Here is a 21,441-nt window from a genome sequence, read left to right as displayed (position 1 = left end):
GACTCTCATTCTACCTCTAATCCACAAATAGCAAACATACTGAGCTTGAAGATGGAAAAACCCACACAATCAGAAAGATTTGGGGAAAAAGGCATCCAAAACTCCCCAAACAACCCCCTTCCATACAGAATAAGTCCAGATACCTGTACTGTACATGAGTTGGCAGCAGACTTCACAGGTCCACTGGGACAAAACTGGTTGGCTCAATAGCGGGATGCATGCTCAGAAAGTGAGACCTAGCTTGGGAAAAGTAAATCTGCATGGTGATCCAAAACAAGACACAGATGCAGTGCAATGGAACGCTTTCTGACTTCTCCTGCAGAGAAAACAGCCACCAAAAGGACTAATATAATCAACAGAAACTCAATTAAAAGGACTCTGCGGGAATGTGCAAGACAGCAAGTAGATCATGTGCAACGAGGACTCCAGGTGTGTTCTAACATTTTCAGCTGTTGAGTCTCATCAACCTAAGGAAAAAACGTAAACCTACACACACACAGGCTGTAAGGGGCTAATGGCTGCAGTGGTTGACTGAGATTGAATCATAATGGGATGCTTAATACGATTTTAACTGAATAGCAGGTGAACGTAAATAAGCAGCAGAGATTGTGCACAAAAGAGGGGTTCTTGAAGATGAAGGAGCTGTGTGAATGCTGAGATCTGTACCTCCAAGTAAAGACACAATCAAATTGCTGCACGCTTTGTTACACAGAGAATTGGGAATGTATTCCTCTTTTCAGTGCAAGAAGCCAATAATGCCCAGCAGAGGAGAGAGTGGGCCCTAGCATATTGGGATGGGGAGGGAGGGACCATTCATAAAATGGTACAAACCTTGGTAAAAAGTAAGCCAGCCATCCTAGTGGCAGCCTGTGCCACTGGTGGAAGATGCACGGTTGTTCAACTAGAATGACAGAGTCATGAAGAGAAGGCAGAAATGTTAAAACCCTAATCAGCCAAGTATGGTCAGAAGCTGGCCCCAGGAGAAGTTCTCAGGTCTATTTACCATCAATCTGGAAGGGCTGCAAGGCTTGGTGGCGGTCTCCCTGTGATGTTAAGTTACATTCACTTTGAATACTGGAGCTCTGCTTATTAAAATGCCTCCTATGGGGAAAATATCTCTCAATAGGGGGGGAAAAGTCTGAGTCACAGAAAATGAAAAACAAGCAGCTAGAACAGGAGTTAGTCCATCAATCTCCTCCTTAGACACAGTCTTGGCAAAATCCATTCTCCTAGTAGAATTTGCCTGGAGTAGACCGGATTGATTTGACAGTCTCTTAACCTAATAAATGCTTGACCTCAAGGTCTGCTGAATTCACTAAATTCACTATTCACTATGCACAGAGAATTGGGAACCAGTCACCTCTGGGGAACATCCTGTTCTGCAGCCCTCCCTTGATAAAGGCCTTGACTGCTTTCAGCCTTATCAAGATGACTAGATGAAAGCTGCTCTCAAAAGAGGAAAGGTTAATCGACTTCAGTGCTGTTAATCAATCACTTGGAAAGATTCAGCACTTACAATAGGCAGGTCCCTCTTCCTGCCAAAAGGTTCTTGCATGTTAACCAGGGACTTCTCTTCCAGCTTGAAGGGCGAGTAATAGAAAGAAACTTGTTCCAGTTAGATGCCTAGTGCCTGATCCGGAGCCCTTTGAAGTCAATGGAAAGACTCCAGCTGAGGTCAGTGGACTTCGGAGCAGGCTCCAGAGGAAGAATTGTTACCAGAGGCTTATTCTATATGCTAATATGGAACCCTGTAAGAGAGAGGCACCCTTGAAAAGGAGCACACTTATCACAGATGAAAGCATAGTTCTTCAACAGATGTTATCCTAGATACACACTGCTTGTCAAATATGCCTAATATCTAGCAAAGGAAAATTACCTGTCTGTGACAGAAAACAGTCTCTGAACAGCACAGAAATAAAAGGTGCTAAACGCTGTATCTGCTAATGCTCCCTGTCCTCATGCAGTTTCCATTAGCCAGTTGGTTGACTTTCACAAGGAAGAGAAAAAAACTAGACTGACTTCTGGAATCTCCTGGAAAAGGAGGAAAAGAACTAGGAAAGTTTCTAGAGGAGAGGAGACAAGCTCAATAAAGCAGATGATTGCTGAACCTGAAGGCGGTGCCGGTCAAGGAAAGAACCATACAAACTACCTGATCATTTTGGGGAAAATAAAATTCACAAGGGTAATATACAGCCAATTTCCATTTACATCACTAGGTGGTGATGGGTCCTAAAGACCCAAGCTTACACAGGAGTTGAGAGAATTCTCAGTGCCCTACACGACCAAGTCCTCATGCTTTTCAATGCAGAAAGAATGGTATGATTGTAGGAACTGTACTCATCTCCTGAACAGTTATGATGTGCCTTAATCTCCTGGTGCTGGCTCTAGTACTTTGAGGTTTTGACATTGGTACTTGGTCTCGCCTACCCTAGTCAAGGCTCAGCTTCTGTGCTTTGTCTTGGAGCATCAGTGATGGCTCCTACTCAACTGGATCTGTGCTTTAACCCACAGTAGGGCTCAAGCTCCCCTAAACCTCAACCTGGTCTGCTCTGGGATTTGGAGCAGTGCACTCTTTACCGGAGAGACACAACTGAATTAAAGTTGCAGACTGTGCCCAAGCCTTCGGCAATGGGCGAGAGGGCACAAGGAACTGTCTCCATTTTGCAGAGCTCACTTAAGGTCCAGCCACTCTTGCAGACCCTCTTCTTTGCCTGCTCCCTCAAAGGCACAGCACCCCAAAGGATTCAAGGCAGTGGACCCATGCACAAATCAGCAACAGACCACAGAGGGGTGTAGCTGGAGGCGCACTGCCTGTTTGTGCCTGGGAGTGCCAACAAAGATTCTGCTTATGCAAGGAAGAGTGCTTCCACGTGCTTCCCTTGGGGAGGTGGTGTTCAGAACTATCTCCAATGCACAGCTGTCTTACAGGCACGCTTGAACTCTTGGGGCCCATTTCTGCCACTTGTTGAATACCACCTTACTCTTTGGTTTCATTGGGGAATTGGATCCTAAAGTATGAAGGGTAGGAAGGGCTGGTTGCAGAAGGAGGGGAGGGATCAGGGTCACTGACTGGTCCAGCTGAGCTGTTGGTCTAATAAACTGGTGCAGTTGCCTGAAACGATTCTGAATCTCTGAAGTAGACTTTCTTAAAAGGAAAACCCATATAAGAAGGATTATGAATATAAGTCAGAAAAGGGGGCTTGATATAAGTGGACACATGTTGACTTAAGGGACCAAACTCAGCCCTGGTGTAAGCAAAGCTGGCAGGCAGCTTTTTCTCTAAAGTCAACCAAGCTGTGCTCACTTTGTTGAATGTCTGTTCCATAAAGAAACCAAACAAACAGTCAGATACAAAACAAGAGACAGGATTATTCTTTGGGAAGGAAGTTCCTACTTCAGACTATCAAAGCCACACAAGCCTCTGGCTGGAAAAATATTGAGGCTGAGATTTTCAAATGTGTCTAGGGGATTTGGTGTAAAGTTCCCCTAAACTTTAACATACAATATACACATATGTAAAGTCAAGGCCTCGTAGTTTCTGTAACACTCTGCTGTAGCAGACTGGAGACCTGATGTCAGCTTTAGCTAAATTCAGAAATAGACAGAATTAACTCTGCAAGCAGAATACTATCACCACAGCATCCTGGTTTATATTGAAATAAATCATTTTAAAGACGCCCCCTGCTTTTTTCAGCATTCGGCATGTCAGATGTATACAATGGAAAGGGAAAGCCAGGAGGAAGAGGTTGGAATCTGGGTATGGGACAGTTTGGGACTTTGCGAATGGGTACGGGACAATCTGGGCTCAGGAAAGTTCTGTGGTACTGTTTGAGACATGAGTAAGCACACTGAAAATCAATGGGACTTGGGAGATTTTAAAAAGGAACAAAAGCACTTTGGCACCAGTTATCTACATGTTTCTACTAAAAATGCTCAGTAGTGAAACAGCTGATGATGATGTTTCCAAAATCATCGGTAGGTTTAAAGGTTAATCTGCTGAGGTGACTGGGTGCAGTTCATGGCTCTCTTGAGCTATTGTTTTAGGTTGTAGCAGGTTCATGAAGACAGATCTATATCCATTGCCATTTGGACATTTATCTTCATAAGAGCTAAAAGTAATTTACAAAATACTTTTGTTTTACATTTATATTGCAGTAGCTCTAGAAACCAAGCAAGGTTGGGCCCCATGGTGCTAGGCCTTGTACAAACATACAGTAAATTACAGTCACTGCCTTAAGGCGCTCATGCTCTTGCACAATTCTCCTGCAAGGAGTGGGTTCTGCTGCAAATTCTGCTAGAGTTGCAGAATAGGTCAAAACAAAATAAATATGCACTATATTTCATCTAGGACTATTAATTTTTTAACCTATGGGGGATGAACAACATAAAACACCCAGAGCAGTTAAAGTACTTATGAATAACTGAGGAGGTACAAAGGTTATTACATAATCAATTTTTCCATACACTGTCTGAAATACTGTCCTATGAGCCTTAAACTGCACATAAACTCAGTTCACACTGAATTACACCTGAATACAAAATCTCCATGTAAAAGCTGTGGAAAGATGGATGGCAGAGGAACGGAAGGAAAAGTCCACTGAGTGCTTTATCGACCCAATTGCCATCCTATGAATGGTGAGCAATAAAAATTTATGGAAAATGAGAATTTTTTACTTATTCTAATCAAGGCCTATGGGATTAATTCAAAGACTCTTTAACACCAAGTATTTAAAAATCTTGCAATTTTATTTGCATATAAAGGCCGCTAGATATATAATATCACAATAAATTTAAAGAAACAACTGCTTTTCTAAATTCCATTAACAAGGTAACATAAAACAGAACAAAGCTCAATAGCATTTACAGTGGTAGAACAGAAATAACTATCTGCAACAATATTTTGTGCTAGCAAGATTGCATTTACACACAGTGCAAAATAAGGAAAAAAGGAAATAAAAAGACAATTCAAGAATATTTAAATATAAAGGACAACTAAGCCTTATTTTAGTTAGGCTTGATTGTATCCATTTGATTCTATACATGCCTGAAACTGCACAAAGATTTAACTCAAGCTCTTGAAGGCCTTGAGCACTTGGAAAATGTCACATCCTACATAATTTAGATGTGCTGTACAGCATAATTTTTCAGATGCTATACTTGCAATATTAAATTCCTAGTTATAATGCACAAAAAATACATATATATATAAATTCATATTTAAAAGAAGTCCGCATTTACATGTTTTTACTGCATGAAACACCTGCTCTTTGCAGCTTTCATCCCCATATTTTTAAAGCTAAAATAATTTAAAAAAAACCCATCCAAATAATAAAAAGGTAGAAAATCACATAAAGGATGCAGCTATCTATATTTAAAGTAGGCAGAGACAAACAACTGTGAAGTCTGTTCTCCCCTTGCTGCACATTACTGGTAATAGGAGGGAACTACAGTACATGCACACTCATCAAGGGGCAAACAAACTCCTAAATCATGTTTACATTACTAAAAAAAAGTTTAATATAACTGCAGGGGGAGATAGGGGAAGGTGACATCTTAACTAGGAAAAAATTACATTTAAAAACTTTCAAACAATAACAGTTGTGCAAATTTGGTGTTTTTTAAATGCTGCCTTTTTAGCTTATAATATAATATTAAAATAAGGTCTCTCACTTGTTAAAAGAAAGCTTGGCTGTCCTTTTGAGAATACTATAACAATTTTACAATGGCAAGTTTGAGAAAACAAAAAAAGTTCATTTTACAAATTCACAATGGCTGTATCAATTTAAAATGGATGCTGCATTTCCAAAAAGCACAACCTCTTTTTCTTTTTTTTTCTTTTTTTTTTTGTACCAGCAATTTACAAAAAACCCCACATAATTTTGGAAATAAACATGTAAGAGAATGTAAGTTTTATAATTAGAAAATGGCAGTTTATAGACCTTCCCCACTTAACTGTGCAGTAGTGCTTCATGATCCTTGAGGGGTTGGAAGGTCAAATATAATTGGAGGATTGGTTGGTTGAAAGCTGACTGTACATGTTGAGGCGTTGATGTACGTTGTGTAACCGTCTGTCATAATGCCATAACCTGTAGGGAGAATGTGTCACACACACTATAATATAAATAAACAAACGATGCTGACCTTATGCAATGCCTATAGGCAGGTACATAAAAACCTGTTATGAAAGCAGGGCTTTGGAATAAAATTCAATGAATCCTGTCAAAATGTTATAAGCTTTTGAAAGCTACCACAAAGTTACAAATAAAAAAAAAATGCAATGCACTATATCTGGAATAAAAACAGGGTGTTTTAAAAGTGCAGTTTTCTGACCAGAAAGGCCTTTTACTATACTGCAACTGAACAAGGTAAAAAACCCTTGTTTTCTTTGAGCTAATTGGTTTCCTATGGTTTGGCATGCTTCTAGTGTCAGGTTGTGAAGGACTGAGCAGGAGCTGAAAACCCCTCTCTTTTTAGGCACTTGGTCTGCAGACATCCTCTCAATGAGTTCAAACAAACTTGGCTGGCCTATCCTGCATTGGCCATATTTTCTAGTTTGTCAGCTCAAGTGATTGTGGGGGTGGGTGTTCACACTGGTTTGCTAAACCTCAGAAATCAATTAGCAGGAAAGAATAGGCATTTTCTGTAGCTTGGCTTCCCAGCATAGGCAATGGATCTGACCAGCAATTCCAGCCCAGGGCACAGAAAATGAAAGGCCAGCTAGATGAGCTGAATTGGCTTGAAGACTGGGCAAAGAGGGAGGGAAAGAATGGGATACTAGCTCCCACAAACCTTAAGGCTGTGGTTGAACAATTGTTTGGAGAATTCTACTGTCTGAATATCACAAACGCTGACAGAGAGATTGAATGGTAGTATGAAGTGTAAGTGTGGGTGCAGCTCTAGTGGCTGCTATGCAGAGCTCCTCCACAGGGGCTGGCCTCTTCCCTCTCTTGACCCAAGAGAGGCCTATCGTAATGAAAGAATGGGCTTTATGCTGGCCAAGCAGGGGAGGCTCTCTGAGGTATAGGTGAACCCGATGGAGGAGCTCCTTGCAGGGGATCCTCAATGAAGAGGGAAAGGGGCTTTCTGATCTGCTACATATAGAACCAATAAGACATCAGAGGCTTATGGATGTCCAAGGAAAGCTCACAGGATTCCCCACCATCCTTAAGGTTAAGGCAGAAGTGGGATAAAAAGGTGAAGAGAGGAGACTGATAAGGGATCTGGAACAAATGTGAAGCATGCTGTTGTCTTAATGAAAGGGATGATCACCTGGCCTGGAGACCACAAGCTCTCTCAACCTGGTCCAGGAGTGATCACGGACTTCTACCTTACTTCTTTAGTGGACACTGCCTTTAGGAATGTAAGGCTAGATTCTCGGCCTTGCTCCATCCTCAACTCCATACAAAGAACTCGACAGCTGGCTTGGGGTTCTCCTTGCACAGGAGGTGAGGTAAAGCCTATGTAGCCAGCTCTATGCTACTTGTTCCTGGCCCCCCCTGTAGGGGCATGAGGAGAAATGGCTAGAGTGCCTTGCACTCCTGTAAACCTATTGGGATCCCGCCCCCAGCCTAACGGGGGTGGGGGGGTGGGAGGGTGGGAGGGGCTCCACAGGACCTGGAGACCAAAAAATTACGGGGGACAACTAATAAAAGAACAGGGACAGGAGTGAGGTCAAAGGGTCAAACGAAGCGAACCAGACAGTGACACCGAGCAGAGAACCTCGGACAGCGCCCACTGCTCCTCGAAGGCGTCAAGGGAGCCAGCGGACGCCGCCCAGAGGAACTCTGCCCGGATACGTGAACAAACGGAGGACCTGAAATAGGTCCCACAGTCACAAGAGACTCCATCGGCCAACCTCCTCACTCTGGTTTTATAGATGGCCAGTTTCGCTAGGGCCAGGAGGAGGTTGACCAGGAGGTCCCGTGACTTTGTGGGGCGACGGATAGAGAGTGCATAAATAAAAAGGTGAGGAGAAAAGTGCAACCAAAATATCCGTGAGGAGCTGGAATAGGGGCTGCAGCCTGGCGCACTCCAGGTAAACATGCGCCAGGGTCTCCCTCACGCCGCAAAAGGGGTAGGTGTCTGGGATAGGGGTAAACCGCGCCAAGAACACGCCTGTAATGCACTCCTGTAATGGTGGGCAGGCAGAATAAACCCTTGGGGCCCATTATCTGCCTGCGGCCTTCAGGCTCTGAGTCACATTCCTCCTTCTCTCTCAAAAGTGTTTATAGGGTGATGGGGAGGGGGAATGAAAACTAGTAACAGTCCCCGGAGATTACTGAGGGCAGAGCAGGAGACAGGAGAACCTGCGAGGAACAACCTGCTCGGGGAGCTTCTTTTGGGGAGAGCAGAGAGGCATGATAAGTTCTGTTGAAACAGATGTTGGCCCCCAAAAGAGTGTCTGCTTCTCTCCCTCCTCTCTCCCCCCCCCCAAAAAAAAGTGTTTTGGAAGTGGGGGGAGTCTGAAGGGACTCCTTTGCTTTACCTCTTCCTCTCTGCTCTCCTGGGATACCTGTTCAGCTCTAACTCCCACTGGTAGGATTAGGAGGCAGCTGACTTTTCAGGCACACTGGCCCGTTGAAAGACTGGATGGGACAGACAGACGGCATTGAAAGATGGTGCCCCAGGATGACACTTGCTGCTTTGCTCATGGAGAGGCAGGAAAAGAGACCGGAGACTAGACAGAGTAGGAAGGGCTTGGCACCAAATGTCTTGCTCGTGACTGGTCCTTCAGAGGAGAGGAACTTCCCACTGTTAGTATTAGCAGGCCAAACCTCAGGGAAAATATTTTTCCTTTTGCAATGCGATATAGTACAGATCACTGCTGCATGAAAGTTAACACAAAGTTTGTGCTACCAAAGTGTCCATCAGAGACTAATCATTTCACAATTGCTGTGTGGTCTGTCTGTATTGTTTTGTTTAAGTTGGCAATTTTGAGTTAGGTCACTTTGCAGTGGAAAAATACTGGTTTAAAAAAATAAATTGAGACTCTGCAAAATTCTGCCCCAAATACTTGTGTGCAACTCCTACGGCCTTCAATGAAAAATGGGTTCATGTGGTCTGAGAGCAGAATTTGGTCCTGAATTAATTGTGCCTTAACTCTTTAACTCTCAGAAAAATTCAGGCCAAATCTTACTACAGTAAAGTGAGTAGGTAGTTCCTTTGCTTTCGGCATTAGTCAACTGAGCAGGATCTGGATCTTTTAGTGCCCTTGAATGCTCAAATAAGACTCCTTTCATGCTTGTAGTGTGTGTTGCCATCTTACTTACAAGGTTTAAATGTAAGGTGCATGATTCCACAGTGTTTTTTTATAATGATCTTACGCGCTAAGAAGCCTTTGCTTTCCCTCAGCTTAACATGATTACTGCAGGAAGTTTGATTACTTTCAGCTTACCATGCACCTACAAAAGGCTATAGGCAATTTGCATGTTCTAGTTGGAATCCTTCCTGTATTCACTTATCATTAATATCTGAGCATTAATATTTATAGAAAACGTCCAATCTTTCCTGGTTTGCATTAGAGTACTGCTATTCATGCCACTATAGTTAAGGTCATGTCAATGTTTCTGTTATAAACTCCTTATTTACAGGGCTTTATAACCCACACATAAAAATTCACTGTGTAAAGTCATGAGGGCTTCGGAAAATCAACAACAGCAGGCGAGTAAGCTGTCTGTTCTTTTATAAAGTTCTCCAACTCTGTGAGCCTATGGAGAGCTTAATTAGAGTCAATGGCGAAATCTCCAGGGGGGGAAATATAAAGCACTTAGTGTGTAATTTTTAGTCCTAGGGTCACAAAGTCTCACTATCTCTCCCAGGCTGGACTCCTAGTATTTGTCTCATTGGAACATGAAAGCCACAAAGTGTATTAAATATTTAAAAACCTCCAAATGTATTTATTTAATCTCTCATTCCCTCCCATCCCCACAAAATGAGCTTATTGTTCTGAAGTTTCACACTCCGCCTGCCAGGTGTGAGATTAAAAATGGGGAAATATATCTTCTGGAAAAGCTTTTCTGAGGTTCACAGACCTTGAAAGATTACACCTCATGAAATGTATTGCAGAATGACTTCACAAGTGGATGTCAAAGGAACGATGGTGCTTACCCTCTCTTCCCTCCTGACTTATGGCACAAGCTGCCCTCCATTCTACTGTACTCTCCCCCATATACTGACTGAGGTGACTTGATGGAGCAAGCTTTCTCTGAATACCACCCTGTCTCTTCTACCTCCTTTGCTGGCTCCTGGACTTTCTGGTGGTTTGGTAAGACAAATTTCAATTTGCTTTTATTCTTCTATATATGAGGGAACTCCCCCCACAGAAGCTTTGAAAGCAAATACAGTGGCGCAGCACAATTATTGCAAGTTGCAGGTGTGGATATCCTGTATGTGGTCAATATTTTAAAATATGAGTTCCTCAAGGTGGATTACTAAGTCTTTGTTTGGACACTAAGAAGTGAGTTTCCAAAGTGCTGAGCACCCAGCAGATCTGACTGTTTTCTGACTATGGGCTTGTCTACACTACCGCGCGGGGTCGATCTAAGATACGCAACTTCAGCTACGTGAATAGCGTAGATGAAGTTGACATACTTAGATCTACTTGTGTCTAAGGCTTGGTCTACACTTACCCCCCAAGTCGAAGTAAGGTACGCAAATTCAGCTACATGAATAACGTAGCTGAATTCGACATACCTTACTTCGAACTTACCGCGGTTCAGACGCGGTCCACACGCGGCAGGCAGGCTCCCCGTCGACTCCGCGGTACTCCTCTCGTTGAGCTGGAGTACCGCAGTCGACGGGGATCACTTCCTGGTTCGATTTATCGCGTCCAGACCAGACGCGATAAATCGAACTCGGAACTTCGATCCCCAGCCGCCGAACTAGCGCGGCAGTGTAGACCAGCCCTAAGTGTCTTCACTGCGGTAAGTTGACAGCTGACGCTCTCCTGTCGACTCCAGTTGCGCTTCTCGTACTGGTGGAGTACCGGAGTCGATGGGAGAGCGCTCAGCTAGACACGATAAATCAACCCCTGCTGGATCGATCGTTGCCCGCCGATCCAGCGGGTAGTGTAGACAAGCCCTTAGTCATAATAAATGGAAAGCCCACATCTGGTATAAAGTACCTCAGAGATCTACTTGTTTCCCCCATGAGGATTCTCATACAGACCTAGGGAGCCCTACTATTTCTTACCTTCATGAATTCCACCAAAGACATGGAGTTTGGGCCTTACTCGCCTTTGCACAGTGTTCAACAGTTCCACACAGCCAACTCTTTGCAGCTCCTTTGGAACCCAGTCTCGAAAACCTGAGGGCAAAATGCAATCAATACTCTTAATTTTCTCTATTCAGGTAAGGTTTCATTTAGACTTTCAGGAAGCTATAATTCACTAAAGGTTTATTACATTATCTGTAATCCTAACCTCTCCATTAAAGCATACAAGGGCTTTTAAGAAACTTCTCACTCTGTCTTCCTTAGGTTCCTAAGGTTTTTTCCTTTTTCCTTCCCCCCCACTCCTGCCTAATTAACATTTTCTGTATGTGATTTGATTTATTAAACTAGAGTTTTAGACTCTTCTTCATGAGTGGAAGCTTTGTGACTCTTATTCCTGGCAGTGCTGCAATTTTTTCCCCTTCTTGATTCCCCCCGCCCCCACCCCCTGTCTTATTTCCTCCCTTCTGCTCCTGTCTGCTGTTGTAGCAGTCTACTTCCCAAGCTAGTCAGGTAAAAAGTGCTGGTCACAGTTATTCCAGAGACAGGCCACTGGAAGGATCTTCTGTTCTCACACCTGGCACCTCTGCCACCCCAGAAATTTAAAATATATCATCTTCAACAACTTCCAGAGGCCCAGGGTCTGTGAGTGTCGGGTTACTGTGGAGCCCGGATCACTGAAAATAGGCAGCACAGAGCGACAGGGAAACAGCTACAAGCAACCTAGTGCTAATTGACTACTTTTAAAATAAAAACCACTTAGTTCTATAGTTAATACGGAAAATCCATAAAATTTGACATCAATTAGTATAAATGTGGGTTGTCTGGACTATTACAGCCTAGACTAACATTCAAAAGGGTGTGAAGGATTGTGAGAGGCAAAAGATAAATCCTAGCTGAAAGAAGGAGCAAACTCACTCTTGATGTTACTCTGTTGACTTCAAAGTAGTTATACAAGGGATAAATTTGTCCCAAGCCGATTAAAAATGGTGGGACATAAACTGGACTATATGTCCTCTTCAAAACTAGTCGAACAGCCAAGGTAGGAAATGACATAATTCTACCTAAATTAATATGTAGCCACTTTAAAAGGCAATATTTGAGGTATATTTTCAGGCATGTTGAGGCCCAGTATCTCTGTTTGCATCTCTAATGCCCTGATCTGTGCCCACAATTAAAATTGATGTAAACTATATCCACAAAATGGAGGCTATACTTCTGCTTTTTTTAAAGAAGGAATGGAGTACAATTTCAGAAGGGATGTTACAAAAAATTCAACTAAGAAATACTGTGATGCTGCTGAGACTAAAGTACACTATGGGAAACCAATTTACAATATGTGGATTGGCAGCCCATTGAAATCTAGCAACCAGGAAAAATTATAAACGTGCTTGGGGCTTTTTTTTTGTTTCTTGGGAAGAAGTAAATAGATAAAATGTAAATAAACGAATCACTACAATCAGAAGGGTGGCTTTCAAAGTACAGGGCATTCCACTGAGAAGGAGTGCTAGATCACAGCTCTGTTGAAGACACACATTGGCTCTGGAGGATTTAAAGGTGACCTGCACATTTTTACAATATTCCCTTGGTAGCATTATATACTGAATGCCCCTAGTAATCAGGCTAAAGATAAACACTGAGTATAACAGGGATCGGCAACCTTTGGCACGCGGCCTGCCAGGGAAAGCCCCTGGCGGGCCGGGCCGTTTACCTGCTGCATCCGCAGGTTTGGCTGATTGCGTGCGGCTCCCACTGGCCGCGGTTCGCCGCTCCAGGCCAATGGGGGCTGCGGGAAGCGGCGCGGGCTGAGGGATGTGCTGGCCTCCGCTTCAGCGGCGAACCGCGGCCAGTAGGAGCTGCGATCAGCCGAACCTGCAGATGCAGCAGTTAAACAAACTGGCCCGGCCCGCCAGGGTGCTTACCCTGGCGGGCCGCAGGCCAAAGGTTTGCCGATCCCTGGAGTATATTATTAGTGTAAAATTTTCTTCTGTTCTGCTTAAGTCCCACAATGTTCAGCTCTGCTAGGATTGCTGACTCCTAACTCAGGCTTGGTCTACATCTAAAACGTAGGTCAGCCTAGCTGTGTCATTCACGGGTGTAAAATATTCATCCTCTGAGAGATGTAGTTAAGACAACCTAAAGTCCCACTCTAGATGGAAGAATTCTTTCGGGGGAGGAGGGGGAAGAGGGGCGTGGATTAACTCAGTGTTGGAAAAGCCCCTTACGTCACTGTAGCAAGCAAGGGGTTACAAGCAACTGCTATAGCTGTGCTGCTATAGTGTAGCCAAGCCCTTAGCTGTGATGCCCTACCATGCATTAAGTTCCTCACATTCCATCCACCAAGAAACCTGCTGGACCATTCAGCTCTAGCATTTAAATGCCATTTTTAAAGCATATCATACACAGTTTAAAATAGTATTTTGTAACGACTGGCTCAGATGCTGAGCTTGTGCAAACTCGTATAGCTCTGCTGAAGTCAGTGAAAATTCTCTAATTTACATAAGCTGAGGATCTGGCTAAAAACTTGGCAAAACCACACAATCTACTAATTAATGCGCCCTTGCACCTGATCTTCCTCACCCTGACAGAACATTTTTATACAGGTAGATCCTCAGCTGGTGTAAGTTATCATAGCTCTACTGACTTAAATGGAACTATGACGATTGACATTAGCTGAGGATGTGACCCTAGATTTATATCCGTCTTACAGAGCAGGAACCAGAAATGTGTGACTGGGTGGAACACAGCATGAAGAAGTGTTATGGGAGCATTTTCTGAAAGGCTCAGTGTTGGCATAACTCTTCTTCCACTGAAATCAATGGGAATTTTGCCCTTCAATGCGATCAGAGTTAGGCCCAAACTGAGTACTGTAGAAAATCCCACCCTCTATTTAAAATCACATGTGTGCTGAATACTCTTTTTACCTGCTTTCTGAGGCAATCAGAGGACAACCCTATAGATGCCTCTTATCATAGCATAACTCTGTGGATCAATGGGGGTACTCATGTGAGTATGGGAAGCAGGATTTGGCTCAAGATGCCATTCATGAAAACTCAGATTCTGCACTCAGATACATGTACTCATCTCTCATTGAAATAAATGGGTGTAGTTTGAATGAATAGGTGGCGACAGAATTTTGGTCCTTCATTAATGTAATCCAATTTTTAATATTTAAGTGTAATTGTGAACTTTTGGTAAATCTGTTTAACGAAGTGTAACAGGGTGCTGGCTAGGAGATCCAAGCCAGGCCCCTGTTAGCCCAGCTCCGCTTAAAAGGGGGATTAGTTAGGACTGGCTGGGGAGACCGCGCCCTAATCACCTGAGGGGATGCACCTGCGGGCTTGAGTGGCCAGCCTGCTATATAAAGCTGGCTGGGAGGAAGCAGAGGGAGGAGTCAGGAAAGGGAGGAGCAAGGAGCTCGAGATCCCTGCTGGCAGGAGACGCTAGCGGTTTCCCAGGGGGTTGGTCTGTAAGATATGTAAATAGTAGGTGGTGGGGATAGGCACGAACAGTAAAAGAGCACTGGTGCATGTACTTCAGAGCGGTTTCCGACTGAGTTTGTGGTGGGGCTGGGAGAAGGCACCGCTACACGAAGCAAATACTTTTTAAGGGTAAAGAAGAGTAATTAGATAACCACTATATAATCTTGACCCAATAAAAAGCTTAAATAAACATTATGTTCTAATGCTGGTGGTGGTTGCGAGGGAGGACCAATCTTTCAAAATGTTTTTAGCCCGTCCCGGAGAATCCTAGGCCCATGTGACTGGAAGCTTTGTCAGACAAATAGAATACTGTTCTTAAAATAAAGGATCTAACTCAAATGGCTGTGCAGCTACATACACCTTCGATTTTCCTTGGCTTCACTAAATCAAAAAAATTAATTTAAAAAATACCTAGGAGCCCAACATAATTGCCAAGTTTAATTATCGTACTAGGTTTCTTTATTGATTTTTTTTTTTAATTCATAGTTTTGTGTTAGGGTAAAATTGTGTCACTTAAAGTATTAGTAGTTTTGCTTGCACTAAAAGTGCAATGTTTTCACCTCTCCTAGCCATAAGGCTTCTACATACAAAACCACACACAGCTTTTCCTTCACTTACCAAGAGGAGGTCCATGTGTCATTAGTATATCAATGCCCTCAGGGATAAGGTTCCACTTGTCCAGCAAAGACTGACCTCTGGGTAGGTTAAAGCCCCATCCATTAAACCATGGTGTCCTTTGGGGGAAAAATAAGACAAACTGTCTCAGTCCGATACAGCAATCTTTTCTCTCTTTGGAATTTCTAAATTGTAAATTTTTCTGTACTGTTTTGGGCCATCTCTCCTGTCTTTTTAAGATCACTCACTGACCAAAGACCATTCGTCTTTGGAAGGGACTGTTCCCAAAACAAAGGGCTTTAATAAAAAACAACAACAACAACAAAACCTTAAAGTGCCCTAGCTGTAAATTTGGATCCAGATCAGGAGCCCATCTTTCCTACAGTTTCAAGGGTATTCAACTCCGGGGCTTGGGTTTACCCATCATAAAGAAAGGAGACAGTCAGTGTGTTCAGACCTAGATCTTTGGGGGATGTCAGTTCCAGGATTTGGGCTTGGGCTCTTCCCTTACTTGAAGGTAAGCACCTAGACCAGGGATGGGCAAACTACAGCCCGGGGGCTGCATCCAGCCCTCCAGATGTTTTAATCTGGCCCTTGCGCTACAGCCAGGGAGCGGGGTCTGGGGCTTGTTCTGCTCCGCGTGGCTCCCAGAAGCAGCAGCATGTCCCCCCTCTGGCTCCTATGCGTAATGGCAGCCAGGGGGCTCCACACGCTGCCCCTGCCCCAAGCACTGCCCCCGCAGCTCCCATTGGCCGGGAACCGCGGCCAATGGGAGTTGCAGAGGCGACGCCTGTGGACAGGGCAGCGCCTCTGCTGCTTGAGGTAAGTGCCGCCTCGAGCCTGCAACCCTGACACCCTCCCACACCCTGATCCCCCTCCTGCCCTCCGAACCCTCGGTCCCAGCCCGGAGCACCCTGAACTCCTCATTTCTGGCCCCACCCCAGAGCCCACACCCCCAGCCGGAGCCCTCACCCCCTACCACACCCCAACTCCCAATTTTGTGAGCATTCATGGCCTGCCATACAATTTCCATACCCAGATGTGGCCCTCGGGCCAAAAAGTTTGCCCACCCCTGACTTAGACCAAAAGAAAATCAAACCCCAAAACATGGTTTGGGAGCAGGGAAAAGAGAACCACCTGCAGTTCAGGGTGCCCTAATGGAAGATGAGAACACAGAACAGTTGTACCTTTTTTGTGTCAATGGTCACAGGCCCTGTATAGTATACCATGGTAAATTTCTCATAGACTAATCATACCTTAACACCATTGTTACATATTTGTTATCTCTAACATTACAGCACTGTGAAATGACACGACATAACTATACGTGGTAACCTTAAAAAGATACTACACTCTTCAAAATACCTTAATACATATTTAATTCTGGGGGGAAATGGGGCCCTTCAGTTTTCTCCATCATAGCAGTTAGGAGAGTCTGTTATAGAAACCATCTGATTGAGACACACGCTCTTTATGGGGATGAAAGGAACTATAATATTTGAAAAAATGTTTTTTCCTGATAAGTTTTGCTATAAAATGTGAAAGCAAAATTGAGTAGTTCTGATGTAGAAATATAAAAGCTGTTATCAGATGTGAAATGCATACCATCAAGATAAAAATTATATCCTTACCTCTATTACTAACAACATTTTAGGTTATTACAAGCAAAGGAATTTCAAAATCCTCACTTGCTTTTCACCATTTGTGCAGTTTTGCGTTTCATGTGGCTTGGGCACTTAAGCTAGTCAGTTTTACATACTATTAGAGATGCTCTTGGACTAAAATCTGGGATCCAAGCAGCAAGCAAAGCAGTCTAGACAATGGGTCATCTCTAGATTTTTAGCTCCTTCTCTCTCAAGTGATGTACTACCACAGAGGTGTTGTCTTTCTGAATCACTACTCTGGAAAGGAACATTTAAATAGATGAAATCTGTTTTCATTAAAAATGTAAAACACCCTCAAGGAAATATTTATTTAATTTTTCAGTTTACAGTGAAGTCAGCAAGAGTTACGTATCTCCACTGTGTAAATCGCATCCTCACCCATCCCCCTCGGCATTTCATATTATACAATAACTATATTTGGGACCTACATTAAATTAACAATTTCCCTTTGAGATGATAAATGTACTTTTTGTTTTCATAATTCAAATGTTTTGTTTTTATCAGAAGTTGATCTGAGGAAGATCAGTATTTAGCCAGGGATTGATATTCTGAACACCTGTTCAATCTACTGTGTGTGAAATGGAAGGGTCTTTTGTCCTATAAAGATGACTCCGGTATAAGAGTTATGGGAACCTTTGCAGATACCAGATTCATTGAAAGGAACCATTTAAAGTGTACAATAGATAGACCATCCTTCATCATATAAGTCGTCCCATACATAATAATGCATGTACGTCAGGATTACTGGCTTGAGTAAAAGTTTGCAAGATTGCAGCCTGTGAGTTTACATATGGAAAGAAAACTTCTAGTTCCATTTAGGACTTAATCCTGCACCCGCTGAGGTCAACGACAAAACTCCCATTGCTTTCAGCAGAGTTTAGTAGGTGAAGGCTGAATTTGGACTGGAGTTTGTGTCCCTGAACTCTGCCGTGTCAGAACTTTGTTTTTGCTATTCTTTTCCACTGCAATTAAGTTCAGTTTCTTACTCACAGGTGTCTGAAACAAACAGCTAAATTAGCTAACAATCTTTCCTTTATTGTAATACTCTAGTTTCTAGTCATAGGCAGATGATTAAATTTTTCAGAGTTCCATTTGAAAATTAAAACATAATTTGGCTAATTTTTCAACTATATAACAAACCATAGTCAAATTCTACTATGACAAAACACACACACAATGGGGGGGTTGAATTTGTCACTATCAATTAATGATTCTTTACCCGTTTCTCATGGAAAGAGTACTGTAATAATACTACAGTTAAACCTGAAATGTGAAACCATAGCTGTTATCTTACTGGAGCTCTTTGGAGAATTATACATGCAATAAACCTAGATTATGTGCAGTAATTTTTGTTCGTTAGCAGTGGGGGGAGAGGAGAAAGGGAATCAGAGTTCCAGTGTAGTCTGCATTCACCAAAGACTTAATAATTAGCTGTGACTAACAGACACCACATGGGAACTAACTTGTAAGACAACTTCTCGCAAACCTTCCCAGTAGTGCCATGTGTGCATAGTATAAAGTGTAAAACATTCTCTTTAACACACTAAACATTTTCATAAGCAATTAATAAATATTGTATATGGGGGTGACAGAAAGAACCCCTGGGATGACAGAGATTTAAACTGCAATTCCTGGTGGAGCTATTTCAGCTTGAGTTTACTAACGCTTGTGCATATTCAATGAGAATATTGTGCCCCTCACTCAGCAGAGTTATTCACTTGCCCTTTATGCCGCCTCAAGTTTCTAGAGAGAACAAAGCTTGTTAGAAGCGCACACAGGAGAACTTGTTCAGAACAATGTCAATACAAAATGGGTTTCCGACACAGATTCAGGTTTAGATGAGATCACAAGAAAGGTCATCCCGTTTTTGTACTATGCTGTGTTGTGGTGCAGCCAAAATGAAGTTGATGTACTGTGAATCCCTTGAGCGGACCAATGAATAGCTGTTTACCCCCAACAAACCTGAAACATGTATAGTGAGTAAGAGAGAGAGACTGGACTAGGGGTAATATAACATTAAGTGCCTCTATTAGATTCCCTACTGCAAATAGTTACAATTTATTTCTATTGCATTATATTTTTTGCATGCCTAAACAGCAAGATTTAGTCATAACTGTTACACTTTTACATTATTTCACAAAGAAGAAAATTAACTTGTACTTGTAGTTACCAATATGCCGCACAAGTTTCCTGGGCTGATTACTTGTTAAAAGAAACTTCCTTAGCTGGAGGTGGAAGATACTGCTTTTGTTTTTGTTTTTTAGCGATTTCAATCAGTTTTCCTTACACAAGCCTTTGGTATGCTGAAGCACAGGGCAAAGTTGATATTCAAGGTTGCTTAGGCAGTAGTACACATGATTAGACTCTTGACAAATTTGCAAGATTGGGAACCAAGTGAAAGTGACTAGTTGGCTCCTGGAAATATTACTGGTATACTTGATTTTTATGACATTTTCAAGAAAAGAAAGTAATTAGACTGCTGAGTAGTACCATCCCTGAAGCCCAGAGCCAGAGTAAAACACGGGATTGGTAATCAGACATTACAAGTGATTTTGTCTCTGCATTTGGTGGGCCCGAACAAACCCTAACTTCCTCCTACACAATGCATGGAATGATATTGGTCCCTCTTATCCTGCACATCAGACTAAGTCCAAGAGAACCTAATTTAACCACCGCTGGCTAGAATCATACTGCACTTCACAGCATCTTTCATATGCCATGAAACTGTCATGATAATTCTTGATCTCTGGCTCACCTGACAGCTCAACCCTCTCATGACTGCAAAACTTCCTTATCATTTAGAAATAGCAGTTATACTGGCACCAGATGTGTCACATTGAATATCCAGATGAAAGGCAGACACCTGGCCAATTTTTCTCTCCTCAGCGCTTGACTTCTATGCAGAAGGCCAGCACTCTCCCCACAGATTCCTCTCCACTTGGCAATTTGGAAGCTACTTTTTCTGCAATTAAAAAGATGCTTTGCACTAGGCCACAGAACCTCTTCACACCTTTTACTGCAAGAGACATGCACATAACTTGACATAAACACAAGAGGGAGGGGAATTTTAAGCTTCATGATGAGACTTACAGGTGTATGTGAAATCTGCCTAACAAGGAAAACAATCCCTTCTGCTGCCAAAAAGCAGCACAGGATTTGTTTCTCACCAGATTTCCTTTCCCCAAAATGATTCCACCTGGGGGCTATGGGGCAGGAAGCTGGGAGCCTCTGGGCAGTACCAGCACTCCCTGGAGGGAGCCTCCAGGCAACAGGTGAGAGGGAAGGCAGGGGACAGCCGGGCTGTGGCTGGGCAGGGAGCCCAGGCGGCAGCTGGGCTGTTGCTGGAGCCCCCTACCTACCCTGGTGATAGCCTGGCTTTCTTGTCAATTTCACGGCTCCATGAGAGCCAACAGCCAATGTAAGTAATGCAGTGTCTACACAGACACTGCATCACCCTGACTACACTGCCATAAGCCCTCTCGTGGTGGTGGAGTTATTATGTCAGTATTATGTCAGTAGGGCATAGTTGGCGGAAGCAAGGCTGTAGTATGTACACTGACATAATCAGGTTGATGTAAGCGGCCTTACATCGACCTAACTGTGTAGTGTAGGCCAAGCCTATGTCTGTTTTCTTTCCACAGGCCAATAGTGGGGGAAATGCCTAAAATCCATCTCCAAAGGAAACAGTTACACACAAGTAATAATGATGATGATGGACTCTTTATTTTGGTCAGCACTTAGAGCAAACGCACAAACTTGTGAGATTGCTAGGGAAGAAGATAGTAGTTCCATTTGTAGAACAAAAATGACAGAACAGAGCACCAAATAGGCATTCCCAGAATTGTTCAATTACAGAACTGCCCTATAAACACAACCTGAAGGTACCTATTTCAGTTTTACATTTAGGACTTAATAGCGGAGAGTGTCCTGAACTGAACAAACTGTAAAGGGAAGATATGACCTTTATGCACAATAAAGAAGAGCCTTTCAATAAAAAACATACAGCTCATAAATGTTTGCTAAGGAGGAAAAGCACATGTGACTTTCTCCATTTAATGAAACAACAGAGTGCACTTCGTGGGAAGATAGAAAATTGTTGTAGAGGGGGGTGGGGTGTGTACGTAGTTTAAGTAAAAACAAAATAAGTGGAAAAAAAAAGTGTGAAATGGATTAAGTAAGTGCATTTTTAAAAGCCATCTATGAATTACAAGATAAGAACTGCTATAATTTAAAGACTTTTAACCCTGGAACTGAGCTCCATGGAACCTAATTTTGATTAAGCCCTTTCTAATAGCAAACATCAGGATATTATTTCATAATAGATACTGAAGCAGGCAATAAATAAGGGTCACAGTGTGAAAATCTTAAAGAATAAATACAGTGTATTTCTCGCAGCTCTTTTGTCATAAGGATAGTCTTGTGACATAAGCACAAGTCTGAGAGTCAGGTGACTTGTTCTAGTCCCAGATCTG

General features: G+C 42.9%; 1 protein-coding gene across 1 annotated transcript in view; it reads right to left on the bottom strand.

The window, feature by feature from the left end:
• Positions 1–5,836: 5,836 nt before the first annotated feature.
• The window catches only part of MPPED2 (metallophosphoesterase domain containing 2), a 131,570-nt gene continuing 115,965 nt past the window's right edge, over positions 5,837–21,441 (bottom strand). The window contains exons 5-7 of the mRNA XM_024194937.2: positions 15,309–15,424; positions 11,191–11,304; positions 5,837–6,086 (exon numbers count right to left, since the gene is read on the bottom strand). Coding sequence (XP_024050705.1) covers positions 5,968–6,086; positions 11,191–11,304; positions 15,309–15,424 — 349 coding nt within the window. The 3' untranslated portion in view covers positions 5,837–5,967. The remainder of the gene's footprint in view (positions 6,087–11,190; positions 11,305–15,308; positions 15,425–21,441) is intronic.

This window comes from Terrapene carolina, unplaced genomic scaffold (genome assembly GCF_002925995.2).
Source record: "Terrapene carolina triunguis isolate 2854851 unplaced genomic scaffold, T_m_triunguis-2.0 Scaffold96, whole genome shotgun sequence".
NCBI lineage: Eukaryota > Metazoa > Chordata > Testudines > Emydidae > Terrapene > Terrapene triunguis.
Note: the sequence above shows the minus strand (reverse complement) of the source record. Positions and strands in the feature narration are given on the sequence as shown.